Source organism: Saccopteryx bilineata, chromosome 4 (genome assembly GCF_036850765.1).
Source record: "Saccopteryx bilineata isolate mSacBil1 chromosome 4, mSacBil1_pri_phased_curated, whole genome shotgun sequence".
NCBI classification, from domain to species: domain Eukaryota; kingdom Metazoa; phylum Chordata; class Mammalia; order Chiroptera; family Emballonuridae; genus Saccopteryx; species Saccopteryx bilineata.
The window spans coordinates 291,922,607-291,935,371 of NC_089493.1; the positions used below are offsets into that span (position 1 = coordinate 291,922,607).

The 12,765-nt window shown below is 44.0% G+C and overlaps 1 protein-coding gene and 1 non-coding gene across 2 annotated transcripts; both read right to left on the reverse strand.

Annotated features, from left to right (window-relative positions):
• Positions 1-1,659: 1,659 nt before the first annotated feature.
• SEPHS2 (selenophosphate synthetase 2) lies at positions 1,660-3,902 on the reverse strand. The gene has a single exon (XM_066275682.1). It carries the CDS (start codon positions 3,646-3,648, stop codon positions 2,302-2,304), a length of 1,347 nt encoding a protein of 448 aa, XP_066131779.1. The 5' UTR covers positions 3,649-3,902; the 3' UTR covers positions 1,660-2,301.
• A 7,625-nt stretch (positions 3,903-11,527) lies between these two features.
• Positions 11,528-11,658, reverse strand: LOC136336651 (small nucleolar RNA SNORA42/SNORA80 family). Its single transcript, XR_010731487.1, has one exon. It is a non-coding gene; the product is annotated as a small nucleolar RNA SNORA42/SNORA80 family (small nucleolar RNA).
• Positions 11,659-12,765: the final 1,107 nt, after the last annotated feature.

Genomic DNA, 12,765 nt, shown 5'->3' on the forward strand with positions numbered 1-12,765 from the left:
AAAAAAAACAAAAACCTAGAGATATATTCTCTGAACATATGTACCCTGATTTATCAATGTCACCCCATTAAAATTAATTTAAAAAGCAAACAAACAAACAAAAAAAAAGAGTGAGTCTTAGATGGATGTAACGGAATCTGGTCATTTTTTAAAAATAAAACATTGTTCAGACTTAAATATAAATAAAATGGAAATGATGTAAGTTATTTATTCTTTCTTTGCGGACCAGTACCAAATGGCCCACGGACCGGTACCGGTTCATGGCCTGGGGGTTGGGGACCACTGTTCTAACCAACTGAGCTGTCGGGCAAGGGCTTGGAATTTTAAATGAGTTAATACATATAAAATACTTAAAACAGTGCCTGGCAAAGTTTGTACTATATAGACATTTGCTGGTATTACTATTATTAGGGTCTCTTTATCCCTGACATTTAAAATTTTAATAATACAATTAGTGTCTTTTTTTAACTCATTTGGCTGGGGATTAAGAAGCATGTGACACAAGTTTTAATTTTAGAATACTTTGATAATTTTCTTCCTTCTATCGGCTTTATACTTCTTCCTCTCATATGTGCCTTGACTAGGGGGCTACAGCAGACCAAGTAACCCCTTGCTCAAGCCAGAGACCTTGGGCTCAAACTGGTGAGCCTTGCTCAAACCAGATGAGCCCGTGCTCAAGCTGGTGACCTCAGGGTCTCGAACCTGGGTCCTCCGCATCCCAGTCCGACGCTCTATCCACTGTGCCACCGCCTGGTCAGGCTCAATAGTTGATTCTTGTATGTGCCCGGACCAGGGTTGGAACCCACAACGTTGGCGTATCCAGACAACACTGACCAACTGAGCTACCTGGCAAGGGCAAATGACTGTTCATATTTAAGAATTAAGCATTAAAAAGAATGTACTTGAGTGAAGCTTTTCACCTGGGAGACTTCCCCATGGAGGGATTCTGACTGGGGGCTCCTTAAATGTTTGTGTTCATAGGTCTTTTTTCTGGGCACCTTTTCTCCAGGAGTAGCAGTATAAGCTTCCTGCAGTTTCTAATAGCTGAGGACGGGGTCTGGGACCTCCCTTTCCAGTTCTTCTGTTTTTGGCCAGGCCCCTTTCCTCTGCTGTGTCTGGTGTCCCTGATTTTGCAGTACTTTTTAAATTCACATTTTCCAGAAAATAAACCTCCCTTTATCTGCCAAGGTGAGGAGCAGTCTTCCGGCCGTGTGAATGGGAAAAATTTTGAGGACTTTAAAGATTGAATTAACCTGTATAAACTTGCAACCAGTATGTCTTCATCCCCATCCTTGACCCCACCTCCCCTGGTACATTTGGAGCACATCTCCTCACTTGCCGTTAGCATGTCCCAACTCTGAGGGCATTTAGACTTTGGCTTCCTCTATTCTACCATCTCCTTTTCATTTTCCAAGAACTATTGACACTTCTGCTATTGCTTCGCCTTGGGGTTTATGCCTGAGTCCTCTGTGCTGTCCCCTCGGAGGAAGATGCAAACCTAAATCTGGGTGTTAAATCCCCTGGTCCAGGATCAAGGAAAATATAAAGAAACTCTCTACTTTGCTGGACTCTAAGTGTATCAATTAATGCATTTTATAAGACTAAAAGACTCAGAATTCCAAGATTCAAACATTAGCCAGAGAACTAACAACAAAGTCCTTATTATTTATTTCACTAGAAATCACTTTATTGATTAAATCAACAGGAATTTTAACATCTTTAAGGACCATCAAGGTCTGGGCTCTGGGGCTTGCTCTGCCTCTCCCAGTCCTTACAGGGGTTTAAAGGGAGAGACATCATTAACAGAGACCAAGTCAGATGGCTGCAGGTCCTCCTTTCCCAGTTACTGGACAAGCTGCTCAATTCTTGTCCAGAGCAGGAAAGAGACAGTATTTCAGAAAAATCTAATAAAGAATTTGACATTGCATTATAAGGTCTTTCTTAACAATTTGTCAACAGTATTGGCCCAAATTTATTTATTTCTGATTTATTATTATGATTATTTTTTGGCAATTCCCTCAAACAGGAATAGCTTCACTTTGCTCTTGAAAAGAGGCAACAGGCTTTTCTGCTCCTCTGCTAAGCAAATATTGAACAAACCTCCCCCTGAAGTCCAAAATGTTACTTCTGGCCTTGGAATGTGCAGCTTACGATGGGCTGATTCAAACCTAGAAAGGACGACCATGAAAGTACTATGCAGGCAGCCTTCTTTGGAAGTTTGTTCTTAAAAATCAACTCCTGAGAATCATCCATGATTGTGCACAAAGGCTCCAAGGTCCAGACAACTTCTGCTATTCCTCCTCATGAGCTGGGCTCGGAAGAGGCACTGGAATTGTCCGGAGCAAGAGCTGTAGCGCTGGTCCCACGAGGCAGGACTTCAATAACCCGAGGCTTGTCGATGATCCGCGCAGTCCGGTTTCCCTTTTCCACGATGCCCACGATCCAGGCTTGGTGACCTTCTCCATACTTGGAAGATTTGATTTCAGAACAAAAGCGAGCAGCCTGTTCCCTTGGCAGGCAAATCAGCAATCCCCCAGAAGTTTCTGCTGAGGTTCCCTGGAGGAGCCCAAAGCGCCCACTGGCCTTGCTGATGGCAGCCATCTTGGCAATGATGGGCAGATTATGAATGACAAAGGACACCTCATTTCTTTGCTGTTTTGCAAGGTTCTGAGAGTGTCCCAGAATGCCATAGCCTGTGATATCTGTGGCTGCATGGGCATTAAATGTGTGCATTAACCCAGCAGCAGTTCTGTTCAGGGTCGCCATATTGAACATGGCTTCCATATAGGCCAGCTCTACCTCTTCTTTGGAGACCACCATCTTGATCTTGTTCCACCTTTCCGGATTCTCCAGCCATTGGTAGGCATTGACAGCGACTTGGGTTCCTAAGGGTTTGGTTAACACGAGCACATCCCCGACAACTGCACTGTCAGGCATTATGAATTCATTTGGCTGACATACCACAGTGGCGACCCCACCCACGATAATCCAAGGGTTTACCACAGTTTGTCCACCGGTCACGGCAGTCCCTCCTTCCTCAGCGGCATCCCGAAAGCCTCTGACCAGGAGGGGGGTTACCTTTTCCCGTTCCTCCTCTGTCATACTCTGGCTGACGCTGAGCAACATTAACATGTTGTCACATTCGGTGATGCCCATGGAGTAGAGGTCACTCAGCACATTGGCACAAGCGATGCGCCCCATCATGTAGGGGTCTTCCACCAAGGGGTAGAAGAAGTCCGTGGTCTGCACCAGTGACAGGCCTCCGTGTCTCAGGGGTATGACGCAGGAGTCCATCCCAATGCCCAGGGTTGGGAGTGTTGGGCTGGATTCCGCCAGGACCGGCAGGCCGGCTTCCTGGGCCGCCTCCTCGTGGCCTCCGACCAGGCCCCGGCCCAGCGGGGGCCGCACGTCGGGCCCCGTCAGTCCCGCCAGGAGTTTGAGCAGCGTCTCCTGGGGGACTTTGCAGCCTCAGCCCTTCATTCCGGAGAAGCCTGTCAGCCGCCAGCTCGGGCTGAGGCCCAACGCCTGGGGATCGAAGGGCCGGTAGCTCGAGAAGCCGTGACCCAGAAACAAGCCCGCCGCACCGGCGGAGCCTTCCGCCTCCGCCATCGCCTCGCCGCTGGCGCCCGCCGCTGCGGTGTCTGCCATCACGCCTGCCCGGCAGGCAGGGCAGAAGAGGAGAGGTACCTTTTGTTTTCTTCTCCAGTCAATACAGAGCAACAGTCAGATATTACCGCAGAGCCTGGAACGCGCACGGCCCACTCCGGCTGAGGTCAAGCGCACCGCGCGGTCCGGACCGTTCTGGGGGAGGAGTCGACGGCCGCCTCTATTTATCCTCCTCGTGATTGACAACCGCTTCACCCAATAACGACATGGCCACAGGGAGGCGGGCTTCCTTCGGTCTAAAAGACGTATTACAAATCAACCACCAACTTGGGAAATTGTTCCGGCTGGATTACAGAGCAAGCGGTTTGGTTCGCTCCCCTTGCTGTACTTTATATAATCTCTTGAGAGTGGCTGGAGGAATTCTGCTCCCCTGGAGGCAGTTGACCAAGTACAGCATTTTGAAGGACGAGGGAATATCCACAGCTTGGTAAACCTCAAAGCGGCCAAAATTGTCCAAGGGTCACTTGACAGCGCACATGATCAATCCAGGGTAGGAAAACAGCCAGTGGAAAAAATCGGAAAGAATAGTAAGAAGTTAGATAGCACATATGAGAAGCAACTAGTGAGTGCGCACGTAAATGGAACAAGGAGTTGATGCTTCTTCCTCTCCCTCTTTCCCTCTCAAATCAATAGAAAAAAAAAAAAAAAAAAAAAAGGTGTTTTTTTGGTGGGGGGGACTCCAGACATCTTCATGGTTTTGGTGCTGTTCTACGTCCCTTTTCCTCTGCAGTCATCAATTAGCTCATTCAGACTGCAGAGTAGCTTACTTAGATCTCTTCTATTCTGAAGTTTCTGTACCTCTTTAAGTTAATGTATGAGATTCATGATGTATCCGTTAAGGGAAGGTTGCCAATATCTTTTAAAATTATAATTGCACATAATACCTTTGATCCAGCAGTTCCAGTTCTAGGACTTGATCCTGCAGATGTAGTCACCAGTGTGAGTGGGAAATGATACCTTAGTTATTGCTGTGCTGTTTGTAATATCAACATACTGGAAACAACTTAAATGCTTATCCATTATGATTAAAATAAATTGTGATACATTTATATAATAAGCTACCAATAAAGTATAAAAAAGAATGAGAAATCATTGGTGTATTTTTATTGATATTAGTTACAGTTCTAATAGGCACAGTTCTAAATGCTTTACATATATACTATTTAATTCTCATAACATCTTTTGAGTTACAATTCTTCCCACACCTTACCAATAAGGACTATAAGGCACAGTGATTAAATGACCTATTCAGGTGTATCCAATTTGCTCCAGAGACGACTAGTTTGTACTGCCTATGATGTTAAGAGAAATAAGCTCCAGAACAGAATGTATAGAATGCTACCTGGTGTAAAAGGGGGAACTCAGCAGCATATTTCTGGAAGGGTAATCATCAGAAACTGGTAATGTTGATTGCTTCTGGGAAGGGTAGAGGTGGTTAGGGGATGGGAGATTTTTTTTTTTTGGTATTTTTCCGAAGCCAGAAACGGGGAGGCAGTCAGACTCCCGCATGCGCCTGACCGGGATCCACCCGGCACGCCCACCAGGGGGTGATGTTCTGCCCATCCGGGGCGTCGCTCTGTTGCAACCAGAGCCATTCTAGTGCCTGAGGCAGAGGCCACAGAGCCATCCCCAGCACCCGGGCCAACCTTGCTCCAATGGAGCCTTGGCTGCGGGAGGGGAAGAGAGAGACAGAGAGGAAGGAGAGGGGGAGGGGTGGAGAAGCAGATGGGCGCTTCTCCTGTGTGCCCTGGCGGGGAATCGAACCCGGATCTCCTGCACACCAGGCCAACGCTCTACCACTGAGCCAACCGGCCAGGGCCTGAGAGATTTTTTTAATGCATTGCCTATTTGTTTCTTTAACATTTGGAATTTTAAAAAGAACAATTTTAAACATTTGAATGTATTACATACTTAAAAATAAAGTAACTCTTGCTGGATAACTCACTTGGTGAGACCGCTGTCCTGAAGCACAGAGGTTGCAGGTTAGATCCCCAGCCAGGGCACACGCAGGAACAGATCTATGTTCCTGTCTCTCTCACTTTCTCCCTTCCTCTCTCAAAAAATAAAAATTTTTATTTTATTTTTAGTAACTGCCTCTGTGGTATAAATTTGTGCCACCATTTTGGAAAAAAGCTTAACTAATAGAGCCGAATGTATGCGAACCTATGCATTCCACCCTCAGCAATTCTACCCGCAGGACAGAGCCTGCAGGAAATCTGGCACATGTGCCCCAAGACACATGCGCAAGGATGTCAGAGCATGGGAGAGGGACTGCTCAACAATGGGACTGTATTTAACACTACTGAACTGTACAGTTCAAATTGGTGAAGATGGTAAATTTTATGCTATGTGTATTTTGCCATAATTAAAAATATAAAAAATATAGGAGCTATTTGTAGATCTTATAGTAAGTACATCATTACACTTAGTTTTTATTAGTACACAATGCAGTATTAAGGTATGCAGTGAATTGGAAGAAACTTGAATGTTAGAATTAAACTGAGTTGCAATCTTGGCTTGGGTGAGTTGACCTTAGGTGAACTGTCTAACCTTTAGAAACCTTAGTTTCTATTGCCTATAGAATAGTTCTTTCTCCTGAAGATAGTACATACTACATAGGAATTTTATGAGAATTAAAATTTTAAATGTGTGAGAAGCACCTAACACAGTCCCAGTCCCTGGCTGATGGTAAACTCTAAGTAAGTGATAGAAATGATCATATAGTACTGTTAATGTGGATATAGGAAGAACTGGAATTTTACATTCATAAGACTTATAACATCTTGGAAAGTTTTTTAAAAAAGAGATTTTGTTTATTGAATTTATAAAGAGAGAGAAAGGTGGGAGGAACGAGAAGTATCAACTCATAGTTGCTTCACTTTAACTGTTCATCAATTGCTTATCATACTTGCCTTGACCTGGCAATGCCAGGATTTTAAACTGGCGACCTCAGCATTCCAGGTCGATACTCTATTCACTGCGCAATCACAGGCTGGCCTCTTGGAAAGTTTTTATAAAAACAAATTCATTTATTTTCCTTAAATAAAAGAATAACTGTAACAGCAAAACATAGGGAATAACCCAGGTATGTGTTAAAAGGAGAATACATAAATAAATGTGTAATATTATTTATTTGGGAAAATGAATTATAGGTCTATGAATCAATATGAATAATATCAAAAACAAAATCTTGGGAGTAATAAACAAGTTACAGAATAATACATAAACTAATATGCTATTTATCTAAAGTTCAACACCAGGCAAGCAATCATAAATTAAGAGATTCAGAAATGATAAAAAACTTTTTTAAAAGGTAAGAGTGAATGAATAAATTTAGCATAGGGATTACTTCTGGGAAAGGGCACATAGATGTCCTCTGGGCTATGTTAAATTCTGGTCCTTAGGCTGGGTGGTAGTCACAGGGTGTTCTTAAACTATACGCATATACTTTACTACACCTTTTTTGTAAGCAAGCTACATATCAACATTAAAAAAAGCATGTTATATTTCAGAATCAAAAATACAAAACTAAAAAAATGAGATCATGAAAAAGCAGTAAGTGTGAAAGCAAAAGACCTCTGGGTTTTGTCTGACCTTTGGCTTTGCCGTCAGTGGGCTGTCTGGCCTCGAGGAAGCTATAGAACCTCTCTACACCCCAGTTCCCACTTCCGTAAAATGAGAGGCATCATCTCTGCTTAGGGTCCGGTGAAAAGATCATATGAAAACCTCAACTATGAAAAGTTCCGTGCAAAATGTTGAGCGTATTGTACAGGGGAAGGATCCTCATGTCACTCATGGAAAACCAAAGACATTTTATTCCACCTGTAGTTGCCTCCCCTGGGTTAAAAAGTGACTAGATCAGCTGCCCCTGGTTATTTGTTCTCTTACTTCTTTGGACTTTTGTTCCCTTTGGACTTTTCCCTCTCAGCATTTAGCACAATTAGTCATTTTTTTTCTAGGTGTTTATTAACATGACTTTTTAAAAACAAGATTCCATACTAGTGTTGGGGGTGAGGATGGGAAAAGAGGGGAGCGGGAAAGGGGGCGAGGGGAGGAATTTTGCTCTATTGGTGACAAAGCTCCAGGTTCACCCCATCGTGGATTTCATCTCCCATTTCTAATTCTTTACACCACGACTGTTTGTCTGCCCCACAGTCTGGAAGCCCAGCAGGGTGGGGATTGCCCTGTTCGGTCCACCATGGTTTCTCTAGCACTTTACATGGCAATAACACCTGTAAATTAAATAAATAAATAAATGAATATATTTTATGTGTGTGATATATATATATCACACACATACATACACACACACATACACACACACACACAGAAACACAAAGAGAGGTACAGATAGGGACAGACAGACAGGAAAGGAGAGAGATGAGAAGCATCAATTCTTCATTGCAGCACCTTACATTGTTCATTGATTGCTTTCTCATGAGTGCCTTGACCAGAGTGGGCGCTCCAGCAGAGTGAGTAACCTCTTGCTCAAGCCAGCGACCTTGGGCTCAAGCCTGTGACTTTGGGCTTCAAGCCAGTGACCTTTGGGCTCAAGCCAGTGACCAAGGGGTCATGTCCTGTGATCCCATGCTCAAGCCAGCAACCCCACACTCAAGCCGGATGAGCCCATGCTCAAGCCAGCGACCTCGTGGTTTTGAACCTGGGTCCTGTGTCCCAGTCCAATATTCTATCCACTGCGCCACCACTTGGTCAGGCAATACATATATTTTTTTAAGGATTTTAAAAATTGATTTTAGAGAGAGAAGAGAGAAGGAGAGAAAGGCATGAGGGGAGCAGCAGGAAGCATCAACTCATAGTTGCTTCTCGTATGTGCCTTGACCCGGCAAGCCCAAGGTTTCAAACCAATAACCTCAGTGTTCCAGGTCGATGCTCTATCCACTGCGCCACCGCAGTTCAGGTGAATACATCACTTCATACAATACACTTTTCTGAGCGCATATGATGAGCCAGGCATGATGTTGAGCATTTCACATTTATTTACCTCCTGATAGCAGTCATAGATTGGCATTATTAACTCCATTTCACAGATGAGAAAATGGAGGCCCCACATAGATTAAGAGTCATGCACATGGTCACCATTGGGGAATCAACCTGTGAGAATTCAGACCAAGGTCTGTTTGAACTGAAGGTTGGCATTCTACCCCTCATCCTGGGGGCCTCCTCGATAATTCCAACAACCCCCATCACGTCCCTTAGGAAGCAGAACTCTTCTCATTCATATAGTTCCCTGTTGCTTTTACTTGGAAGCAATGTTTACTTGGGCCAGTGCAAAGAAAGTCATGAATTTGTCTTGGCCAGTGACCAACCCACTGCACTCAGAACAACTTCATGTGCAGATGATTCACGTGGACTTTTTTTAAAAATGATTTTGTTTATTGATTTGAGAGAGAGAGAGAGAGAGAGAAAGGCTGTGTGTGTGTGTGTGAGGAGGGCGTGAGAGGCATCAGCTCATAGTTGCTTCTCGTATGTGCCTTGACCAGGCAAGCGCAGGGCTTCAGACCAGCAACCTCAGTGTCCTGATGCTTTAGCCCAGGGGTCTCAAACTCGCGGCCTGCGGGCCACATGCGGCCCGCTGAACAATTTTGTGCGGCCCGCAGACTAATCCACGAAGTTCAAAATATTTTGGATAAAATTAAGTAAGCCTAGGGGCCTACTTGTATTTTTCATTTCTCTAGCATCCTAGCTAGATATTAGCTTAGTTAACAGCAGTTGTGATGCAAACTACAGTTTCTGGTCGTTTTGTGACACTGAGTAAACTGCATGTACGATTGTGCTTGTTGTACTGATTTTTTTTGTTTTCAACTGCAGTGAGAAAAGTGTTGCGTAACAGTTGCCTTTTGTAGACCTAGTGCGGCCCCCCTAACGGCTGTGATCTTGCTCTGCAGCCCACATGCTGAGTTGAGTTTGAGACCCCTGCTTTAGCCACTGCTCCACCACAGGTCTGGCCATGACTCCTGAAGGTGATTTTTATGACTGCATCATGAACATCTGAAAGCATCCTTTAAAATAAACTTTAAAAAAAAAATTTTTTTTATTTGTTTATTTTTTTACAGAGACAGAGAGTGAGTCAGAGAGAGGGATAGACAGGGACCGACAGACAGGAACGGAGAGAGATGTGAAGCATCAATCATTAGTTTTTCGTTGCACATTGTGACACCTTAGTTGTTCATTGATTGCTTTCTCATATGTGCCTTGACCGTGGGCCTTCAGCAAACCGAGTAACCCCTTGCTGGAGTCAGCGACCTTGGGTTCAAGCTGGTGGGCTTTTTGCTCTAACCAGATGAGCCCGCGCTCAAGCTGGCGACCTCGGGGTCTCAAACCTGGGTCCTCTGCATCCCAATCCGACGCTCTATCCACTGTGCCACTGCCTGGTCAGGCTGTTTTTTTGTTTTCTTACTGAGAGATTCACTGATCTACATTTACCATTTGGGTAAAGCATGTGGGTCAAAGATTGCAGAGGTAAAAACCTGGAGGTGGGGTTGGTAGAGCTGACAAAGGAGAAGAAAGATTTTTTTTAAAGTTTTTTTTTTTGTTTAAATTTATTGATTTTAGAAAGAGCGAGAGAAACAATCAATTTGTGTTCCACTTAGTTTTGCACTCACTGTTTGATTCTTGTATGTACCCTGACCAGGGATCAAACCCAAATCCACCACCTTGATGCAATGGGATGATGCTCTAACCAACTGAGCTACCCGACTAGGGCAAGAAAGAAGTTTGTTTTTTAAGTGAGAGGAGGGGAGATAGTGAGACAGACTCTCACATATACCTAACTGGGATCCATCCAGCAACCCCTGTTTGGGGCCAATGCTTGGACCTACCGAGCCACTGGCTGCAAGAAGGGAAGAGGGAGAGAAGGGGGAGAGAAGGGGGAGAAGGAGGGAGAAGAAGCAAATGGTCACTTCTCCTGTGTGCCCTGACGGGAATCAACCTGGGATGTGCATACGCCAGGCTGACGCTCTCTCCACTGAGCCAGCTGGCCAGGGCCAAGAAAGACTTTTAAGTTAAGAGGGTCTGAGTACCAGTCCCTCATTTGTTTTTCACATACAACTAAAGCATTGAGGCTGCAGCTATTTACAGTTTATTTCTCATTATGATAATAATTTAGATAGTTATAACACCACAATTTAGGGTTCAGTATACTTTTTTTTTCCAATTCAAATTTTTCTTGCCTGGCCTGTGATGGCACAGTGGATAGAGCATCAATCTGGAATGCTGAAGTCTCAAGTTTGAAACCCTGGGCTTGCCCCATCAAGGCACATATGCTGAGCAACGAGCAAACAACAGACAACTAAAGTGAAGCAACTATGAGTTGATGCTTCTTGCTCCCTCCCTCTCTTTCCTACCTGTGTAAAATCAGTAAATATAATCTTTTAAAAAATCATTCTAAAAAAAATGTATTCTTAATCATAGTTTACACACACATTATATTAGTTTCAGCTCTACAACATAGTGAGACAACAATTATATACCTTACAAAGTGATGATTGCAATTAGCCTAGTTCCCATATGTCACCATACATACTTATTACAACATTATTGACTCTATTCCTTATGCTGTACATTACATTCCTGTGACTTATTTCATAACTGGAAATTTTTGTTTCTTAACCCCCTTCTTCTTTTCTGTGCAATCACCCACACCCTCCCTCTGGCAACTATTAGTTTGTTCTCTGTTTCTATGAGTTGGTTTCATTTTCTTTGTTTTTGTTTTTTAGATTCCACATAAAAGTGAAATCATATGGTATTTGTCTTTCTCTGTCCAAGACTTATTTCACTGAGCATAATACCTTATAGGTCCATCCATGTTGTCACAAATGACAAGATTTCATCCCCCCCCCCCCACTGTGCAAACTGCTTCAGTGCCTGCAGCTTACGGGCAGAGGCCAGGCAGTGGTTCAAGGTCACAGTTTGCTCTGGCATGGGGCATTGTGACAGACCCAGGAGGACAGGCCTACCATAGAGAGATAATTCTTTTATATGGCAGAGTAATAAAGTAATTATGTATAGGTACGTACTTACTGCCGTGTGTGTGTGTGTGTGTGTGTGTGTGTGTGTGTCTTTTGTATTTTTCTGAAGTGAGAAGCGAGGAAGCAGACAGACTCCTGCATGCGCCAGACCGGGATCCACCCAGCAAGCCCATTAGGGGGCAATGCTCTGCCCATCTGGGCAGCTGCTTCGTTGCGACTGGAGCCATTATAGTGCCTGAGGCAGAGGCCATGGAGCCATCCGCAACACCTGGGCCAACTTTCCTTCAATGGAGCCTTGGCTGCAGGAGGGGAAGAGAGAGACAGAGAGGAAGGAGAGGGGGAGGGGTACAGAAGCAAATGAGCGCTTCTCCTGTGTGCCCTGACCGAGAATTGAACCCGGGACTTTCACACACTAGGCCAACACTCTACCGCTGAGCCAACTGGCTAGGGCCCTTACTGCCATTTTTTTCATTGTTTTCTGTGGTTTTTTTTCTTTTTATAGTTCTTCTGTGTTTCTTTCTTCTTTTATTTTTCTCTTTTCTTGTACATTAATGACTTGCTTTAGTGATTCGTTTGGGTTCCTTTTTATTTTTTGTGTATTTATTATAGGTATTTGATTTGTGATTGCCATAAAATTCATATAAAAGAAACTGTATTTTAAGCAATCTATTTTAAGTTGATGGTCACTTAAGTTTGAATGCATTCTAAAATTACTACTTTTAAGGGGCCTGGAGTTGTAAAAAATAAATAAATAAAGCCACCACTTTTTTTAAGCCTAACCAGATGGTGGTGCAGTGGGTATAGCGTCTGCCTGGAATGCAGAGGACTCAGGTTCGAAATTCTGAGATCACCAGCTTGAGAGCAGGCTCATCCACCTTAAGCTCAGGCTCACAGCTTGAGTGTGGGGTCGCTGGCTAAGCAAGGGTCACTGGCTCGGCTGGAGCCCCTTGGTCAAGGCACATGTGAGAAAGCAATCAATGAATAACTAAAGTGCCCTAATGAACAATTGATGTTTCTTGTCTCCCTTCCTGTCTGTCTGTCTCTGTCTGTCCCCTGCCCCTAAAAAGAATAGTTTCTATTGTGCTAAAATACACACTCAGTATATTTTCAG